General features: G+C 35.1%; 1 protein-coding gene across 2 annotated transcripts in view; it reads right to left on the bottom strand.

Annotated features, from left to right (window-relative positions):
- LOC150100626 (myotubularin-related protein 12) overlaps positions 1-21,963 on the bottom strand; it is a 182,280-nt gene that overhangs the window by 59,647 nt on the left and 100,670 nt on the right. For both annotated transcript variants that reach the window (XM_090401152.1, XM_090401153.1), the window contains one exon: positions 19,773-19,860. In XM_090401152.1, the coding sequence (XP_090257278.1) occupies positions 19,773-19,860 (88 nt within the window). The remainder of the gene's footprint in view (positions 1-19,772; positions 19,861-21,963) is intronic.

The following is a 21,963-nucleotide window of genomic DNA, read 5'->3' as shown; positions in this document are numbered from 1 at the left end:
TAGTCCTGCCGAAAGATTCCCGCTCTAAGTTAGAAATAATTCTGGGGGATGATTTCCTAATGAAGTTTAATTTTAGGTGCGATTATTTTATGAGGAAGGTCCATTTTCAAAAAAAGAAGGGGGGTAATCAGGTAGTGGAGCACAGACAAGTTAAAGATACAGAAGGGACCCACACACACACACAGGGAGGATCCAGGAAGTAGTTATGATAAACCAATTGAGAGGAACACCAATCACTGCACTCTAGTTGATCCTGAGGAAGACGCAGTCTCAGTAAAGATAAATACCACAGATACTAAGACCATTGAACAGAGAAAAAGAACTCAGACTGACCTAAAGAGTACTCATCAAACGGAAGGCTGGGATGTCACGAGAATGATAAGTATTAACTTAGTACACCTTGAGAGGGAGGCAAGAAAAGTCAAAGGAAGACTGACTACAAAAGAAAAAAAAAATTTACTTTAACGTCAAATTTTTTTATCAGAAAGGGGGAACCTTTGTTGAACTCTGAATGGTCTTCTCTCATAGTATCAGCAAATCATTCAGATTTCAACAAGCATAACACAGCAAACTAAATATTTAAAAGAAGAAAATACTTGCATTTCGTCAAAACCAAATTAGAATGTATTAAATGTGTTAAATTATATAAGGTAATGAAATATAACACTAAGAATATATCAGATTATAAAATGGTAAAGAAGTGTAACAATGTAGTGATGTAATGTGTTATTCAAATTTTATTTAAGTGAATTGAAGATCAAAATTTTGTATTATACCATTCAGCTAAGGTTAACTTGAATATTCCATTGAACAAATTGTAAGAGTGAGTCCAAAGGTATGATATGTGCTGGCGTAAGCGCCCGAGGCTGCGTAATACAAGGAAAGGAATGTGTGTAATAGCAGTTCCGTAAATCCTACCACAGAAAAAAATGCTGACATCATCGGAGATCGAGATAGCATAGCGCCACACAAGGATTTCAGGAGAAAATAGGGGGCTATGAATGAAAAATATAAGTGATTACTGGGGGAGAGGATTTTTTTTCCCGGGACTCATAGTCATGAGGAAGTCCGATCAAGGTAGTGGTTTCCAGGCTGTGCAGCAGGCGAGGATGAGTGGCAGTGGGAAATTTGAATCAGGCAGTCCATGAAGCTACGGACAGAGTTCCAGCGCGATGCAGCTAACACTTTCATTGCAAGCGGGTGCTATGTCGTAGATGTTCCCCTAAAATTCTCAGATGACAAAGATAGCCATAGAGCAGATAGAGAATAGCCCTCATAGCAGGAATCTGACACTGCACGTGATCCAGGCAAGGAATCAAACCTCAGGAACCATTAATGCAGTATTAACCAGCAGACCCATTCCATGACAGTGGAGGTAATGTAAACTTTTGTTACTAAAGTTTTGGAGCCTATTTGTATGAAGAACTTTAGATACGAGAAGGGTATAATGTCAGGACAATTCTAACCTGTGAACTCTTAAGTGACTAATGCAGTAGTCTATAGACAAATGTCCAATTACTTAAATGGTTTTAATAGCAATGTAAAGAGAGAAACTAAGAACCATATATTGAGGTTAATTTAACTTAGTGTCCCCAAGATTATAAATGCATGAAGACTGTATTTAGCACTTTGCCAAATATTAACTTTTGCCTGCATCAGGCAGTGCTTGTGTGAATCCAGTTCCCAATCTTAACCTTATGTATGATTTTAACCTTTAGTAAGTGTGATTTTATATAATTGTGTATTGTACTTAACATTGTAAATAAATATGTATTGTTTACCTCAAACTGAATCTTGCCTGACTAAGAGCGTAAACCCACCACTCTAAAATTTACGAACTTGTCGCGGGAGGATAAAGTTTAGTAGAAGGGTTTGGCCACGACTGTCTGAAAGAGTGAGGGAATAAATACGTATTGGATTATTGGAAATGTCTCCATGAATAGTGTATTAAATTATTATACATAGACTGGTGCAGTCAATAAAAAATATAAATTCGTTTATGTCTAAAAAGGAGATATGATCAAAAATCCAGGCTAATACGTAGAGCAATTGTATAGTATGTTTGATAGACACAGTATTATGGTGATTTGCATAAATAAACGACACAACACCTTGCCCATGGGGTATCTGTTGACTTTTTTTCAAGCAGTCTATCTATATATCTTTAGTGTAGTCAAATTATTCAAACTGGAAATGTTCTGTAATGCATATGCTAATTCAAAAAAAAATAGTCACCTTTCTGAATGGAATTCTTTTCACGATCATCTAATGTCTACTCTTTAAAATTTATACTAGATATTGTCTAATACAATTAAGATTTTATGACTAGTTTCTGATCAACAATTTCCTGCCAGATTGGCCTATTATTTGTCAGGTGTCTGAAAAAAGCTTTTGCATTTTGATCTGCTAAAGTACTGTAAAACACCTATCATGGTCTGTTTTGGTATTTATGTTGCCATTTTTCAATACAATTAAATTTATTACATATTTTGCTTTCTACATGAAAATTACAAACAGAAATCATAAACATAATTACAAATAAATACAAAAATACAAATAAAATTCATTTCATCAGATTACATTTTAAATTTTTTTCAAAATTATAGAAAAAAGACATCATGTGTATAACCCAAGACCATAACAATGCAGTGCACAAAAAATCGGCAATCAAGAAATAAGAGATTATATATGATCATTAGATACCTTGACTGGGTGATTAGATATGTTCATCTTTTTTTGACTCACTGAAACCGAGAAAATAGATAAATTAATTTAATGGAGCACACAACATGTTTTGTCAAAACAGCTTCTTCAGGTGTCATAACACTTAAAGCAAATTAAAAAAAAAACCCATAAAAACACTGTGCCATTATAATAACAGACTTGTAAACTGAAGTTTGAATTGTTGTTATAGTCCGTTCTGTAGTTGTATTGTTGTGCAAATGCGAGCGTATGAGTTCACGGGTACGCAAGTATCTAATGGCAGAACTATGCGAGTCAGGTAGACTATAACTGAGGTTGCAGTTGATGTGATAAGGGTCTAGGACAATTTCTTTGGATTGAACTATGCACTGTTCCACTTCATCGTGACAGATATAAACGTTTCATGTTGCATTCCAATCTACTCTGTGTTGGTGGCCTTCATTGTTTGTGTTCACTGAAAATAAGACGTGACTTGAGTGTGCTTGCTCTGATTCTATTGTATGAAATGTCGCTGATGTTCCTCTAGCCGTAAGAGGATTGACTTCTCAGTCTGGCCATAGTATGGCCTCCCACAATCACGTTATTTTATATACACTGTGGAACTGAAGATGGTTATGAACTTGTTTTGGCTGGCTTAGAACTGACCTTACTTTTGGAAGAGTTGAAAATCACAATTTTCTATTAAATTTTTTCAAAATTCTTCCTAGTTTCCGTTAGAGCGAGCTGATGTATGGTAAAGAAATATAACCCTTGGGGTTGTTAGGGATTTCTGTGTTGTTTCAAGGGCACTGGTATAGTTGCCTCTTAACAATACTGAGCGAGCACAGTAAGTCAATGTGGAAATGATACCTAACTTTTGTGTGGGATAGTGATGTAAGGATGCATGTAGGTATCTATCCGTATGTGTTGATTTCCTGAAGACTGAGATCCTTAAAGAATCAGATATTTTAGTAAGCTTCATGTCTAGAAATGAAAGAGAACTATTTTCTTCAATCTTGATGGTAAATTTTTTGTCACGATGAAGTGGAACAGCACATAATTGAATCCAAAGAAATTGTCCTACACCCTTTTCACATCAACAGCTACCTCAGTTATAGTCTACCTGACTCGCACAGTTCTGCCATTAGATACTGGCGTATGCATGAAATGATATGCTCACATCTGAACAACAATAGAACTACAGAACGGACTATAACGACAATTCAAACTTAACTTCAGCTTATAAGTCTGTTGTTATAATGGCACAGTGTTTTACGTTTTTTTTTTTTTTTTTAAATTTGCTTTAAGTGTTACCACACTTGAAGTTGTTTTGACGAAACATGTGTGCTCCATTAAATTAATTTATCTATTTTCTCGGTTTCAGTCAGTCAAAAAATGATGAACACACACACACACACATATATATATATACCGGATGATTATAAAATAACGTCAAGTGTTCAGAGCCCTGTAGCAAGTAATGTATTGGATGAAACACACCAATATTCGGTAAACATACACAGTGGAACATGGGGGATTCAATTTAACGAGAAAAAAAAAAAAGTACCAAAAGTCGCCAACAGGGGAAATTTTGGCACTGCCAAATTAATTTTAGTAGGTGTGACTAATGAATGACTAAATGACAAATGAGAGACAGCACACATCAATTTCATGACGTTTATTGTTAATCAAAAATGAGGTTCAATATGACCATTCTGATGTTCCAGGAACTGCATACGGTGCACCACATTTTCCACAGTGGCTCGCAACATATTGGAATTGATTTGTCTCACGTGTAATGTTATTTGATCTTTCAAAGTTGGAATATCAGGTACATGTCCTTGATACACAATGCTTTTAAGAAATCCCCACAGCCAAAAGTCACAAGGATTGAGATCAGGCGATCTCGGTAGCCATGGTGTGGGAAATGCACGACTAATGATTCTTCTGGTCAGAGAAATATTGTCGCAAAACACGCTGTACCTGAAATTCGATGTGGGGTGGTGCACCATCCTGCACGAAGATGGTCGAATCGAGACCATCTTCATGCAGGATGCATCCTCTTTGCTGCAGTTGTGGAACCACAAAGTTCTGTAGCATATTGGCATACCTGTTAGCATTGACAGAACAGGTCACTGGTCCATTTTGACGATTTTCCTCGTAAAAGTATGGACTGATGATAAAAGATGCCGTAAATCCGCACCACACTGTGACTTTGGGCGAGTGGATAGGCATCTGCAGACACGTGTGGATTAGTTGCAGCCCAAATGCGACAGTTGCGTGTGTTAATATCGCCGTTCAGTCTACCAAATATTGGTGTGTTTCATCCAATACATTACTTGCTAGAGGGCTCTGAACACTTGACGTTATTTTATAATCACCCGGTATATAAACACACACACATGTACCTAGAGAATAAGAACAATGCAGATCACTAATTAATAGAATAGTTGATTTTTAATATTATTAAAGAAATTTAGTACTCTGTGATCAGATTTGTGCATTTGTTCATGTTGGTTTCATTTCATATTAAGAGGTAAGCTGTTAAAGATTTCTGGAACCAAACATGTAGTGTTTAATGTATTATTTATTTTTTTACACTTTTTTATATATTTTATAAATTATATATTTTAAGTCAATTTTTCTACAGAAGTATATATCTTTTCTAATACTTACATCCTGATTATCAGACTTCAGGAAAGTAGTATCCTATAGATATATAATTGTCTAAGTCAGTGGTTTTCAACTGGTGTGCCATGAAAATTTTTATTAAAAATAGAAGCATTATTTTTCAGAAGTAATGTGCTTTGGAAGAAATATGTGATCCTCTGATAAATTCTTCTCATTAATCTTGTAGAAATTATGCAAACTGTCAATTTTTATTTTCTATAGTATTTCTAGTATATCTGCCAAGTATGCTGCAGGGATTGTGCATTCTTCCAAGAATTTGACAATTGAAACAATAAGTCCAGATTCTACATAACTGGCAGCTAGCATACTCCAGGTCATTTGCCACAGTCCTTTGTCAACACATGTGCAGGTTGTATCCCCTCAATTAGCACCCATTCTCTCCTTACTCTGCTGAGATGCTCATCACTTGATGTCTTGGAGACTGAATCAAAACTTCAGTATAAGTCGCTGGTAAGTGTGTAATGTTAAACATTATGTTATTCAATATTGCAATATCAAAAGCCTTGATGAAATACGTATTTTAAACGTTATTTATATTTTCAGAAAGGAAGCACTAATATTCAACAATTCTTCACAACACAGACAGACAATGATCATTACTAAGAGAGTGATGACAACTTAGCTACCAGAAACAGTGCTGAGTAAAATATCCACTTAAAGAAACATAAAAGTACCACACAATATTACAATGAAAGTTACATGGACTGGTGAAAAAAGTTTTCATCTCCTTTATGTTGTGTTTGTGGAGAAATAAAGCCAAATAGTGCAGTGATTCCCAGCAAATTAAAACACCCCTTCAATACACTTCATTCAAATCTTGCCTCCAAAGACAGACAGACATTCATTTTAGAAATTATGGACTTTACAACAGCGTTATAAATAACTATTTTAATTTTCTGATGTTTCGACCTTCATATTAAGGTCATCTTCTGGAGTATATACAAATATACAAGGACAAGCTGAGTTACATTTCGCACAGTAAGCTAAAGAAACAATGATTTGATCACTGGTAATTCTACTGGCATGACCTCTAATGAAAAAAAAAAAAAATTAATTAATAAAAAACAGATAAAATTACAAATTAATTAATTATTTAGAAACTATATCCAAGCTAACTTCTATTTAAGATAACATGAGAGAAACATCCTTTCTTATAGATAGTTTTCTTACAGTAACAATGATGTCCTATTTTTAACATTACAATTGTTATATAAGATTTAGGATTCTGGATTATCTAGAGTCCAGTTTATAGTTAACTCTTAGGGAGAAATGTTCCGTGGGTAGAATATGTGCCTTCCATATGCTTGGGGTTATTAGATCATCATTATTGTTCAGATTGGGGTAGTTGATAAGAATCTCAAAGGCTTCTTTAAATTTGCGTTCACCATGTTTTGGTGTGATGTAAACAACTGGTGCTTTTCCAGTCAATTCTATGTAAAGTATTCAGAGCATGATCAGAAAGGCCAGCTTCACCATAGTTATCATATTTCATGTGTCGTTTATGTTCCTTTTGTCTGATGGGAATTGTGAGTCCTGTTTCTCCAATATATAGACAAAAGGAACATAAACGACACATTAAATATAATAACTATGGTGAAGCTGGCCTTTCTGATCATGACCTGAACATAGAATTGACTGTAAAAGCACCAGTTGTTTACATCACACCAAAACATGGTGTGAACGCAAATTTAAAGAAGCCTTTGAGATTCTTATCAACTACCCCAATCTGAACAATAATGATGATCTAATAACCCCAAGCATATGGAAGGCACATATTCTACCTATGGAACATTTCTCCCTAAGAGTTAACTATAAACTGGACTCTAGATAATCCAGAATCCTAAATCTAATATAACAATTGTAATGTTAAAAATAGGACATCACTGTTACTGTGAGAAAACTATAAGAAAGAATGTTTCTCTCATGTTATCTTAAACAGAATTTAGCTTTCATGTAGTTTCTAAATAATTAATTTGCAATTTTATCTGTTTTTTTTCCCCCACTAGAGGTCATGCCAGTAGAATAACCGGTGATCAAATCATTGTTTCTTTAGCTTACTGTGTGAAATGTAACTCATCTTGTCCTTGTAGATATTTATATATATTCCAGAAGATGACCTTAATATGAAGGTCCAAGCGTCAGGAAATTAAAATAGTTATTTATAACATGATTGTAAAGTCCATAATTTCTAAAATGAATGCTGACCACCGTGCAACACTAAAAGAAAGGATAAAGACAGACATTATTTCAAAAGATTGTTAGAAATGCAAACTAAACAACAAATAAACTTTCAAAGCATTGTTGAGGTATCCGATAAAGCTCAGCTTGCGTCATATGAAACAGATGAATTAATTGCAAAAGAGTGTAGATTGCATACAATTGCTGGAAGAATGTTTGGGCAAGAATCAGTAAAGGAAATTGCTAAAATTCTCATGTCTCTGTCAGGAGAAAAATTATTGATATTTCAGAAAATATTATTATGGTAAAAAAAACTTCCAAGTTTTCTTCACAAACTGATGAGCCTATAGATGCAAGTCTAAAATCCCAACTTATTGGATTTATTCATTTTGTAAATGAGAGAAAAATAGCTAATCCTTTTCTCTTCTGTAGAGAATTTTGTGGCAGAACCACAGGTAAAGAAATTTTTGATTCTGTTGATTCATTTTTTACCCAAAACAAAATTTTATGGCAATATTGCGTTGGCACTTGGCACTGATGATGCAAAATCCATGACAGGTTCAGAAAATGGGTTTGCTAATGGCTATACTCAGTTATTCTAATATTATATTACAAAATTAAATCCAGAGTAATTCAATAATAAGGTGGTACACTTGTTGGCAACTCCTATAGGTAAAGATTACCTCGCCATTGCTTCTGCCTTAGTATCTCCACATTTGGGTCTGCCTCCCATGCTGGATATATATGAGAGGCTCTACTTGAGGTAAGTTTTTGCCTGTCTGGTGGTGGGGTGAGCCTGCCACTGGGTAGAGTCAACGCTGAGAAGTTCTTCTTGGTGACAGGGTGAGCCTGTCACTGAGTGGAATAAAGATGAGTTGGGCGATCTTTCAGGATTGTCTAATTTTTAGAGAGGTCTTTACTTAAATACACCTCAATAAAGGTCGAACCCGGTCTGGGTAGTGGACCTTCCCTTAATGCATAGCAGTATACATGTCCGCAAGGAGATGTGCTTTGCATTATGGGAGATACTGAGACAAGGAGTGATGAGAGCTTGGTCCGCATTTTCTCGGAGTTGCCTGGTGTTGCACCACCTTACCTCAGTCCTGAAGATATTTTCAGGCTCAAACTTTGTTTGCTTACACTTGGATAAAGGATTAAACTAAATTTATTATTTGAATATCAGGTTGTGTATTATTTGAATATCAGGGGTGCTTAAGGGTCAAAGCTGTATAACTGAGAGGAGACCTCCACATAGCCTTTAAAGGAATGCGGAGAACCGACCAGGGCTTCTGACCTAATGTCCAATCCTCACCTTCTCGTGGTGCACCCTGTTGGGTATCTACTTTGATACTGAACGAACGAGGATGGGCTGGCAATTTGGGATTTAGCCGACCAAATTGTATTCTTATTGGTTAAACCAAAATAAAAAATGATGGTACAACATGACAAAATTTCATGCCGGCTAGGGCGTCGCCCGGTTAAACAAGGCCCCCGTTGTTTTCGCCAGGGAACCAGGGCGAACAGCGAAAAGTCAGCTACTGGAACAAATCTGAAAACAAACCCCAACTCAACATCACCAGAGTTAAAGATCGGTACTATCAACGTAAGAAGCCTGAATGGCAAAGAAATGGAGCTAGCTGAGGAATTAGATAAGTACCAGATCGACATAATAGGGGTGACTGAAACAAAAAAGACCAAAACTGGTGAGATCTTTCTGAGCAATAAATACAAAATGTTATATTCAGGCAATAACAATCAAGGAAAAGAAGGAGTAGCCATAGTATTCAACACAAAATACGAGGCTAATCTTCTTGAATGGCAGTCAGTCTCAAGTAGAGTAATGTGGGCAAATATGAGAATGGGGAACTGGACAATGAGACTTATTTGTGCCTATGGTCCCACAGAAGGTTCTACTAAGGTAGAAGTGGAGGAATTTTTTGAGGCTTTAGAAAAAGCAACTGACACAATGAAAAAGGAAAAGTTGGTCCTTGTTGGGGATCTAAATAGTAGAGTAGGAAATGATTGTGAGACATACAAAAATATTTTGGGAAAATTTGGAGAAAAGAGCAAAGCTAATAATAATGGCAAATATCTGTTAGATTTCTGCTCAGGACATGGACTGGTTATTACTAACACCATGTTCCAACATAAAAATGTGCACAAATTCACATGGAGAGAAGAGGCTAGGAATAAGAAAAGTCTCATTGACTATGTTATTGTTGATAGTGATGTTTTCTCCCTGGTGCAGGACACCAGAGTGTACAGAGGATTTGAAATTGGAAGTGATCACTATTTAGTCTTGAGCAGGATAAAATTGAATTTCATATTGAAAAGAATAACATGTAAGAAAGTTTTAAAGCGAATAAAAGTTGAGCAGCTCTTAGATGTAAACTGTAGACTAAAATACAGAAATATTATTGAAAAGAAAATGAAAGAGTTTGAGAACAGGAATCAAACCTTGGAGATTCAGTGGCAAACTCTGAAGGAAACATTGATTGATTCTGCCAGAGAGGCATGTGGTGAGGTTGTGTGCAAAGATAAAAAAATCGGAACTCCCTGGTGGACACAGGAAGTTAAAGAGGCAGTGAAGGAAAAGAAGAAAGCATATCAAAAGTTCCTGTCAAATAAGTCAGCTTTTACTCTTACAGAATACAGAGACAAATGTAAGAAAGCTAAACAGTGTGTAAAACTAGCTAAACAAAAGTCATGGAAGGACTTTGGCAAGAATATAGAAAATAAATATCAAGAAGGTGGCAAAATATTCTGGAGGTTGTTGAAGAAGCTTAGGAATGGAGCAAAGAGTGCTGTAAAAGGAATTAGAGATGATAAAGGTGAAATGAAAACAGGAGAAAAAGATATCCTTGAAGTATGGAGTAATTACTTTGAAAAACTGCTAAATGAAACAAGCAGTGATGACAGCACAGTGATAAAAAACACTGACCAGGCATGCAGTCAGGAATACATATCCATACTTGAAGTAGAAAAAGCCATCAAAGGCTTGAAATGTGGAAAGGCAGCAGGAGTAGATGATATTCGACCAGAAATGCTGAAGTATGGTGGTATAAGAGTCTTACAGTGGCTGCACTGCATAGTTCAGAAAGCCTGGACAGAGGGACGAATTCCCGATGATTGGAGTAGAGCTCTCATAGTACCCATATATAAAAAGGGAAATAAAACTGAATGTGAGAATTACAGAGGTATTTCCCTACTGAGTGTTCCTGGCAAGATCTATGCAAGTATACTTGAGAAACGGTTGAGAAGAATTGTGGAAGAAAAGCTTGGTGAAGAACAAGCTGGATTCAGGCCAAATAAAAGCTGTCAGGATCAGATCTTCACTTTACGACAAATAGTCGAGAAAGCATGGGAATATAACAAAGATCTGTATTTAAGTTTTGTCGATTTGGAAAAGGCATATGACAAAGTCCCAAGAGAGAAGCTATTCAATACGCTGCAGTTATATGGTGTCAATGGGGCATTATATCAAGCAATACTTAGTCTTTATTTGAGTTGTGAGTCAGCAGTTAGAATTGAAGGAAGTACAGGAAGATGGTTTAATGTTAAATCTGGTGTGAGACAAGGATGTACATTATCCCCTCTGTTATTCATTATCTATATGGATCACATTATGAAGGAATGTGGTATTAAACCTGATATCAAAATTGGAGATGTTAATGTCAGCTCTTTGCTTTATGCAGATGATGTTATACTTCTAAATAAATCCGCTACAAGTCTGCAAGATTCTCTGACTAAATTGAATAGCTGTTGTAATAGATATGGTATGAAGGTCAGCAATAAAAAGACAAAGACAATGAAAATAGGCAGAATCATTGAAAATGTCAACTGTGTTGTGAATGGAGAACCTGTGGAACAAGTAAAACATTTCAGCTACTTAGGCACAATTTTTACTGAAGATGGTAAACTAAATATAGAAATAGACAACAGAATCAGCAAAGCTGGTATCGTGGGAAGTCAATTGAATAAATTCATATGGAATAAGAAAGAAATTAGTCGGAACACTAAATTAGCTGTATACAAGACTGTGTTCAAACCAATTTTAACTTATGGATCTGAGCGCTGGGTCAGAAGTAAAACACTTGACCAAAGACTAGGGACCGCAGATATGAGAGTCCTGAGAAAGATTAGAGGCATGAACAGATGGCATCAATGGCAATATCATATTAAAAATGAGGATATTAGGAAAGAACTTGACATTGTCAGCATCCAGGAATGCGTTAGCAGAGCTAATCTCAGATGGTATGGTCACTTAAATAGAATGGGAGAGGAAAGATTAGCAAAACAAGTGTTCTCTGCCAGGTTGGCAGGAAAACGACCCAGGGGAAGACCAAGATATAGGTGGATTGATACGGTACAAAGTGCCTTAGACGATAGAAATATAAGATCTGATAATGTTGGAGTCTTGACAAGTAACAGACTGATTTGGAGGAAAATTGTAGATAGGAAGTTAGTAATGATGTAATTTTTTTATGTAGTACTGTCATATCCTGTACACCCCTTGAGGGTACATGGCAGGAATTTGATGATGATGATGATGAATATCAGGTTTAATACAACTTTTCTTAATGTGATTCATGTTCATGTTATAAACAATAGTGAAGATGGCATACTGACTACCATCCATCTGATTTAACATCAGATAGCTTATACAAAAGTTTCAATCTAAAACTTAAAAGATGTACCACACTGCATAATGTTCTATTTACATCACACAGCGATTTACATTCCTTGATACCATATGTTTTTTTTTTTTTTTTTTAACAATCAAAATTTAAATAAAGATCCATATTATATTCTCATGATTATTTGTCAGAAGGTGCAAATCCAGCTTGAGCTCTGCCAATTTATTGTTCAATAATTTTTCTTAGATTCTCACAAATACTACTGAAATGCAGAGAATGGATATTCTTCTACAATTTGTACATTCAGTTTTATTTCCTTTTTTTTTGAAGATGGAAGCTCTATTCTGATCATCTGGAATTAAATCTTATGTTCAAGCCTTCTGGATTACATAAGAGGTAGCACAGAAATTATATATCACAATCACTTGGAAGTTTCTGATGGCTTGTCATAAGTATTGATATGTAGTCCTGATTGCATTTTCCCAGGTATTTTCTAACACTGTTCTAAGTTTATTGATTCAATTAATAATTTTTCAAAGCAATTACTTCCTACATCTAGAACATAATTTTATATATCACTATTATGATGTCTGATTCCTTTTGTGGTACTCTTTCCTCCATTTCTAATTATTTACTAAAATAGGACATTATAAATCTATCCTCATTTCTTAGCTAAATGAACAGAAATTCAGAAAGTTTTGACAGACAGACCAGAGCTCACGAGAATATGACCCTCAGTACTGGAACTGCCTTGGACTTGCACTCTTTAGAAACCAGGCAAAAAGCCTCTATATATGTAGCAATCCTTCAAAGGTTGTAATTTTCATAAGTGAAGTCATGGAGTCAGTATGTAATTGTAATTATTGAGAAAGCAAGCCTAAAATGCTTCCTTTTGGCTAAGTAGAAATAGCCTGATGTTTCTAGACATTTGCCTACAAAATAAAGATGTATTTATAATATTCGCTATTTTTATTAATTTATAAACAAGAAGTTGCAAAGGTCTTTGTAGTCTTTGTGGAATACATACATACATACATAGTTTATTCACAATATGATACAATGTGAAAAGGGAAAAGAGATTTATATTAAAAATTAAATATTGCAAATTATGGTCTTCCAAGTCTCTCTATCTTGAGCTAACTGGTAGATGTCAGATGGAGTTTTGCAATTCAGCCTACTGATGGTTTCACATATGCATTGCCAAAATTGTTTGCATGGTCTTCCTCTACTGCATTTGTCATCTTCTGGTTTGTACAGGATGAGGGATTCCAAAATCGGTGAGACTTCAGGATGTCTGAGTTGATGCCCAAGCCATCTGAGTTGTAGTTTTTTTGACTATACTGACACGTGGTTCTTGCTTAGCCAGATTTAGCACAATAGAGTTAGTGATGCAGTCCATCCAGGTGTATCCAAGGATCAGTCTGAGACATATAGTTCCAAAGGATTTGATTAGATCTGAATTTTTTTTTTTTTTTTTTTGTGCTTATTGTCCAGGTTTAAGAACTATACAAGAAGATGGATCTACTGGTTGCATGGTATAGTCTTAATTTTGTCTTTAATGATACTAATGATGATTTCCAGATGGGGCAGAGTTTGTTATGGAAGACTAGAGCCAGCTGTTTACATTTTCTGTATTGCTGATGTACAATTCAAGGTAATGAAAGTCCTTTACTCTTTCAAAGGGTTTATTGTTGATATGAAGTATAAAGTTTTCACAACCTATTGAGAATACTTTGGACTTTTGGATGTTGATCTGCAGACCAATAAGTTAAGCCTGTGCCTCTAGTAGACTGAGATGTTTTTGTGCATTTGTTGGTTCTGCATCAATAAGTACAACATCGTCAGCAAAGCTAAGATCAGTTATTTGCATGGTGTGGGTGAATGTTTTAATGTTAAAACCAAGATCTTCTGTGTTGATGGTCTGGAAGATGTAGTCCAAGCATATTAAAAACAAATAAGGTGCTAGGACATCACCTTGCAGGACTCCTGTTGTCACTGGAAATGATTCAGATGTTTCTGTTTTAAAGATTACTGTAGCATTGTAATCTTATGGCACTGAGATTGCTTGTATGAGTTTTGAGGGTAGACCATAGAAGCTGAATATTTTAAACATTGCTTCTCTATTAATGGAGTCAAAGGAATACTTTGTGGAATACTTCATGAGAAAGGCTGTTCTACAGAACTGAGGTGGACAGAATGAAAGATAAATGGGAATAGCTAATTTGGTGAGCCAGTATATCAACAGCGAAAGGATCAACAACTCAACTGCAAAGTAGACGTTGCTCATGCTACTGCAGTTTTATTATAAAGTATTTTTTTGCAAGTAAAAAAAAATAATAATAATAAAAAAAAAGAAGAAGACAAAATTGTATTTTGCAAGCATTAAAGATGACTAAATTATTATTGCCTCAGCTGAAAGATGGTATGGAGATTAATGTTTAAGTCACTGACTGTATATGACTTGAAGCTTGAAATGTTTGAGGTGAGGTGAATTATATATATACACAAGAGGATGGGTTAAATAACAGAGCCATGAGAAGCACCTCCACTGATAGGAAAATCTGAGGAGAAGAGAATATCCTCCACCATAACATGCAGTGAATAAAACTGGTAATCAAGATAAACCAAGATAAAACTGGTAATCAAATTAGAAGGGTGGAAGGCAGACCATAATATGAAAATCTGCTGAGAAGTCCTTGATGCCAAGCCTTATTAAATGCCTTGGAAATGATGCATGTAACAACATAGGTTTCTCTAAACCCTGCCATAGTACATGCAATGGTGTATATAGGTATAGGCCCAGGCCTAGAGCGGCAAATTTTGAGGGGCGGTGATAATTTCTGGGCTCTCATTTTTGTAATTATATTTATATTACAAATTTACGATATAAATAGGTTATGCATGTAAATCCACATGTTCATTAAATATGGGGGGATGGCACTTTCTGCGGGCCTAGAGGTGGGAAATACCTAACATTCAAATTTTCAGTTCCAGAAAACATGTGTAACAGCTGTTTGTAGTACAGCCATCAGATACAGAGAGCGCTCAACTCATAACAAGTGACAACATTCAATTGGATTGGTTGACACAATAACCAATCACAGCCACTAGGTGCTGAGTGAGCTCAAAATGTAAGCTCACCCAGTCTCACCTTCTCAGCAGTTCAAAAATACTAAAACGCTAAGAATTTGATCCACTGCATCCTCTTTACATCTTTTTGAAGGGCTCAAAGGTGTATGCATTTTGAAAGCACACCCGAGCTATTAACGCGAATATGATGCAATGTTTATGCGTCAAAAAGTGCTGCTTCACGAAGCACTAATGCTTTATTATCCTCATGAAGAGGACAATGAAGCATTAGTACAGTATATTGTGTTCGATTTTAGGAATTGCGCAAAGTCTGCAAACAATTGGGGGAGTCTTTAATGGGAATAAATGCAAAAATATAATATGGGTGATACTGATATTTCGTGGATGAGCACTGCACACCTAGCACACCTGGAATATTTGTCCCTGGTAGCAACCATGTGTAGAGTATGGAAAAAAAGAATTGGTAGAAGAATTAGAAAAGTAGCATATCAACATAATTAGCATTACTGAAATAACACTTCTAAATAACAACACAAGATGTTATATTCTGGCACAGTGAGGAGAAAAAGAAAAGAGTAGCTATGGTATTCAACACTAAATATATGAATAATATTCATGAATGGCAGACAATATCAAGTAATGTGATGTGGGCAAACATCAAAATGGAGAATTAGACAATGAGACTTATTTGTGCCTGTGGTCCCACAGAAGATTCTAGTAAGGAGAAAGTGGAAAGCAGCTGATGCAAAGAAAACAGAAAGGTTGGTTCTTGTTGGAGATCTAAACAAGCAGAATAGGACACAGATACCAGATATACAGAAGTTTTTTGAAAATTTGGAGAAAACAGCAAAGCTAATGAGAATAATAAATACCTGCTGGATTTCTGTTCGGAACATGCATTAATCCACACTAAACAAAGACACACAAAATAAGAAAGTCTCACTGACTGTTATGGTTGATAGCAATATTTTTAAGCTAATTTAGGATACAAAAATATACATACAGGGGATTTGAAATATATGTGCTCACCATTTGGTTTAGAGCAGGAATAACTGTATATCATACTGAAAAAGAAAAGTGTGTAAGAATTTTTTTAAAAAAATAAAAGTTAACCATCCTTCAGAGGTGAACAGTAGACTCAAATATTGTTCAAGAAAAAAATGAAAGTTTGAACATAAGAATCAAAACTTGGATATAGTGGAAAAATCTAAGAAAACACTGGCACAGACAGAGATAAACATGGTGAAGTTCTCAAGGGAAGAAAAATCAGAACTCCCTAGTGAAGTCAAATAGTTAAAACGGTCATGGAAAAGAAGAAAGAATACTGAAAGTTCCTAACAAGTAAATAAGCAAGCATGTGTTCTGGGAGAATATAGAGAAAAATGTAAGAAAGTAAAGCAACATGTAAAACCAGATATACAAAAATCATGTAAGACTTTGGTAAGACATAGAAAATAAATATCAGAAAGATGGTAAAATATGAAATTAAGCGGATAAAAATCCTATGTTGTTATATATATAGCCAGTAAGTGAAACTCAAGATCGAGAACTATGATCTGTATGAGTTTCAATGCCGAAAAACTATCGGCGAAGGCAATTCGAAGCAAAGGTGGAGCAAGTTCCCTCACTATTCTTGATATTCTCTCATAATATAAAACACAGCTCCTAGGAGATGTAATACTGTCATTACATTATGACATATATAACAACATAGGATTTTTATCCGCTTAATTTCTATTAAGTTGCCAGAAAACTAGCCGTTTGGCTTTTCATTTTAATTACAAAATGGTAAAATATGCTCGAGGCTATTGAAAAAGTTTAGAAATGGAGGAAAGAGGTACTATAAAAGGAAGCAGAAATGATAAAGGCGACATGAAAACTGAAGATAAAAATATTCTAGATATCTTATATTTCATTAGCAATCTTTCAAATTACTTTGAAAGATTGCTAATGAAACAAGCAGTGACAGTACAGTGGTTAGAAAACATTCAAGAGGAACAGTCAGGAATACCCATCAATGCTTGAGGTAGAAAAAACCATCAAAAAATGGGAAAAGGCAGCTGATGTAGATATTTGACCAGAAATGCTCAAATATGGAGATACTGAGACAATTCACGTGAAGTCAATGGCCTCTATATACAAGTGGCCTAGTTAGAAAATTAAAGATGGGAAACTAAAACTTATGTGAAATAAATTTATTAGCTGTACAATAGCAATGGAATACAAATTAAAATTACAATAACAGAACCAATTTCAAAAAGCATGACGACAGAATCAACAGGACAACAATCAGTAAATTTCCAATTATTTATAGAAAAATTTCAACAATATTATATAATAATTCGGAATGCAGCTGGAGACCTCAAGTTGATGGTGGGATACAGTTAAAGTTTAGGACCACACATCCAAAGTGTGGCCCCTAAACTTTAACTTTGTCCCACATCACACCCCAAGGTCTCCAGCTTCACTGAACACTTGTAGCAAATTACCATTAATATAGTACTCTGCCTGCAATCAATGTCCCATTGTCTAAAATGGGAATGTCCCTGCATTTAGCAAATTGAACAGAACTTCATTTTCATCTGCCCATAAAACCAGCAACAATCCTCCCTCCCACCTTTTCTAAGCTTGTCACCTGCAAATAATTGTATATTACTATCCACATCAACTTCAATATCATTAATATACAAGTTTTTAACAATAGCTTAGGTAGAGAATTCTTGGTACTCCACTGGTCACCCTCCTTGTCTTAAACTCGGTGCCATAATAGATTAATCTGTGATAATCCCTATTGTTCAGTCACCTACATACAAGGGTGGTCTGAACAGTTCTTGGCCTAACAATGAAAAAACAAATTTATAATTTCAAAATTATTTTTATTTTTCAACATAATCTCCCTTAAGACTAATACATTTTATTCCAGTGATGCTCCAGCACTAATATCCCTGTAGTGGTTCTCAGTAAGATCTGCAAAATACCCCTCTACAGTTGCAATCACCTCTTGATTCGAAGAAAAATGCTAACCAGTGAGGAAGAATTTTAATTTTGGGAAGAGACAGAAGTCAGAGGGAACCAAATCTGGGGAATAGGGTGGATGTTCCAACAATTCATAGTGCAGATCCCTTAATTTTCCCATTACCTTTGTGGGCAGGTGCATTGTCCTGATGAAAAATGAGTTTTTTTCTTCTGCAAACCGGGTCTTTTCTCATGAATTATTTTCGTCTAGTCTGGTTAAAAGATTGGAATAATATTCCCCGGTTATTGTTTTAACCCTTTTTCAAGATAATTAATAAAAAACATGCCTTTAGCATCCCAAATCACCAATGGCATGACCTTCCCTGTTGATGGAACTGACTTTGTCTTCTTTGGCACTGAACAACTGGCTTCTGTCCACTGTTTTGACTGCTGTTTGAATTCTGGTGTGTGGTGAATCCAAGTCTTATCCATAGTAATAAATTGATGTTCTTTTGAAATGCCTATAGTTTCAGCAATTTCATACACTTTGACTCGCCGGTCATCCAATACCATATTGTGCACTTGATCAATGATTTCTGGCATTGTTACACTTTTTGGACATCCTTCATGTGGATCCTTCAAGGCTGGCACAGCCACGTTTAAACTCTGCAGTCCATTTCTTAATTGTCGAAAACAAAGGAGAAGAGTACCCATAAATTTCGAATGAACTTCTTTAGGTGTTAAACCTTATTTTAAAATTTCATAACTGCACGATACTCAATTTTATCCATTTCAAGGGATACAGACAATATTTTTGCTTCAAACAACTGTATAAAACAAACCACTTGATAGGACTTGCAATTTTGCATGGATGCTCATGAGAGATGTACTAACTTAGAAAGAAAAAAAAAAATCTTGCCAATAGTGTTGCTATCTATGGTCGAGGCTGAGAACTTTTCAGACCACCGATGTATGTTAGAAGCCTTTTCTGTATAACCATCCTTTTGAATTTGCATAACAACTTCTCATGTGTAATCTTATGAAATGTTTTGACAAATACAAATGTATCATAGCATATATCCATTCCACTTATCCAACTCTGCAATCACTATTATAACACACGAGTGTATTGCTAAAGTCAAATCTATCATTAACAAAGCCATGCTATGCTGTTCTCCATAAAAAATTAAGGTGTTATCTATCCACCTCTGGATGCAGATTCTAATAAGCCTCTCCAATAGCTTAATACTCATTTGAGGGACAGAAGCAACCAATTAAAATCATTCATTTCTCTCAAGTGGACATTCCACTATTGGAGAAGTTCAGAGGCACTGTTAATTTTCTTGCACATATCCTTAGCACCTTTGAAGACATCCCATCCAATTTGATAATTCATGATAAGCATAGACAACAAAAACAAGCAAGTACTAGAGTAATGTTTTTTGATAAGCAGATTATGAGTGGTTGTGATAATTAAATCAAAGTACGGTATAATAACAAGCACATAAGAGCATTTTTAATTTTGTTTTAGATACTCACGGGAATTCTGCGTCCAATAAAATGTGGTGCTGCTGTATTCAGGTTTATATCCAATAAGCCAGCAGGAACAACAAAACTCTCTGGGAAACTGAAAGAAAATGACTATAACTATATACACAAGCAGCAACATTTATGACTAGGTGATGAAAGTTGAAATAAATAAAGACATAGTTTCTGCTCAGTAATGTTTTATACCATAATAAACAATAAGTAATTCTGTTTTATGCAATTCTTGACCATATAATACTGATTCTCATTGATTCTATAACTTTTTCTGACTACTGCTATTTTGTGAGCACAAATTTTCACATTTAATTTTTTTGCTATTTCATATGATTATGAGAAACAATAGTGAAAAATCTTTAACTGACATCTTTTTTTTAGAAAAGATGTCATTGTCATTTAGGCAATCCCCCTTCTAATAACAAAATTTATGAAGTTATGTGTTTCTCTATAATAAAGTTTACAATTACCTTAAGGATGTGTAATTACTAAACAAACCTTTGTTATCTCTAATTGCAGAGGCAGTAAAGTTGATAATTACAATGACCTACAGCAATCACTTTTACTTAAAAAGAAAAATTATTTGTGTGTGCTACCTCATGTAATAATGGTACTTACAAACCTTTAAGGACCAACAATTGCCCAGACTGGATTTTGTAACCATAATTTTTGTAGGAGGTGGTTCATCTTATGCCTGGTTTTTGTGTGTGCATTCTCCTGGCTGTTTTGCCTGGTTGCATGGTGAACAACCCATATAAGACCATCTCGCTCAGCTTCCATTGGAAATCCCTATAAACATTCTCTGTCGATAAAAGGATGCAAAGAACATAAAAACTTTTGCATCTTAGTCAGTTAAGACTATTACACTTTTTTTTTTTTTATATAATGTTCGTCAAGTAGCTTTATTTTATCGTCCTATATGTTTTGCCAATGTTTCTATCGGCATCTTCAGGGAATACAAACTAGTAAGCTATATGAAGGTAACAGACTAGGTTATAACTGATGGTTCTAATTCATACAAAAAATCAGTATTGCACATGGCAATGCGCGTGTCTCGGGAACGTGATTTATTCGTTATGGCTCATGATGTAATTGTCATGAAAGTTCATTTCTTTGATGTTTAATGATCTGATTAAAGCTTTCCAAATTTCTGGAAAGGTTAGACCTTGATTCTTGTTTAGGTTTTCAGTTTTACGGGCGACTGTAGCTGCTTCCTTGAAGGTTCTTGAATGGTAGTTATCTTCTATACAGGGCATAAGGCTCTTATCCCACTCAATGTGATGGTTAGTAGAGGCAAAGTGGCAAGAAAGGCCTGAAATGTCTTGTCTGTTGTTTCTGACATATCCTATGTATTCTTTCTTTCTCGTTTCAAAGCTTCTAGAGGTCTGACCTACATAACTAATACCACATGAGCAAGGTATATTATATACTCCAGAGTATATAATATATTCAAAGAAAGAATTTGCCATACGAGATTCATGCTTAGCAAAATAGACTCACAGTGCTATAACTTATTCACAGATATCTCTAATAACCTTGACGCAGAGACATGGCAACTATTAGACAATATGATTAGCAAAAGTTTTACCAAAACATTTAACCACAGCAAAAAGACACAAATTGATAAATTCAATATGCTGTATGATAATCATATCAACTATAAACCGTCTCTACCAGATAACCAAGTGATAATTAACCTATCTAAACACGTTTTAACTAAACCTGAGATCTCTATCCTCAAAAAAGGATTCAATTTTGCCTTAAAACCCACTGCCATTCCTAAAATAGAGTTCATCTGCAACTTAGAAAAAGCCTTCTCATTGCTACCACTTCCAATAGCTAATGATTTATGATTAAAAAGCAGCATAATCCTTTCAGCTCCGACAAGATCTCCTAACTCCAACTCTAACCAAATGGAAAGAAGAACGCGTCTCAAATTAAGAAATAATAAAGACATCATCATACTCAAAGCTGACAAAGGTAATAATACAGTTATATTAAATACTAAAGATTATGAAGAAAAAATTAAAAATCTATTATCTGACAGGTCTGTCTATGAAGTTCTCAGTAGCGATCCGACCATAAAAAACTATAATGACACCAATGAACTATTACTTGGAATGACTAACTCGCCTATAGAAGTAATAAGAAAGTTAAAATCAATGCACCCTAACTCCTAGACTGTATG

Source organism: Typopeltis vanoorti, chromosome 12 (genome assembly GCF_054136105.1).
Source record: "Typopeltis vanoorti isolate ZY-2024b chromosome 12, IOZ_Tvanoo_1.0, whole genome shotgun sequence".
NCBI lineage: Eukaryota > Metazoa > Arthropoda > Arachnida > Uropygi > Thelyphonidae > Typopeltis > Typopeltis vanoorti.
This window is presented reverse-complemented; position numbering and strand designations above follow the sequence as displayed.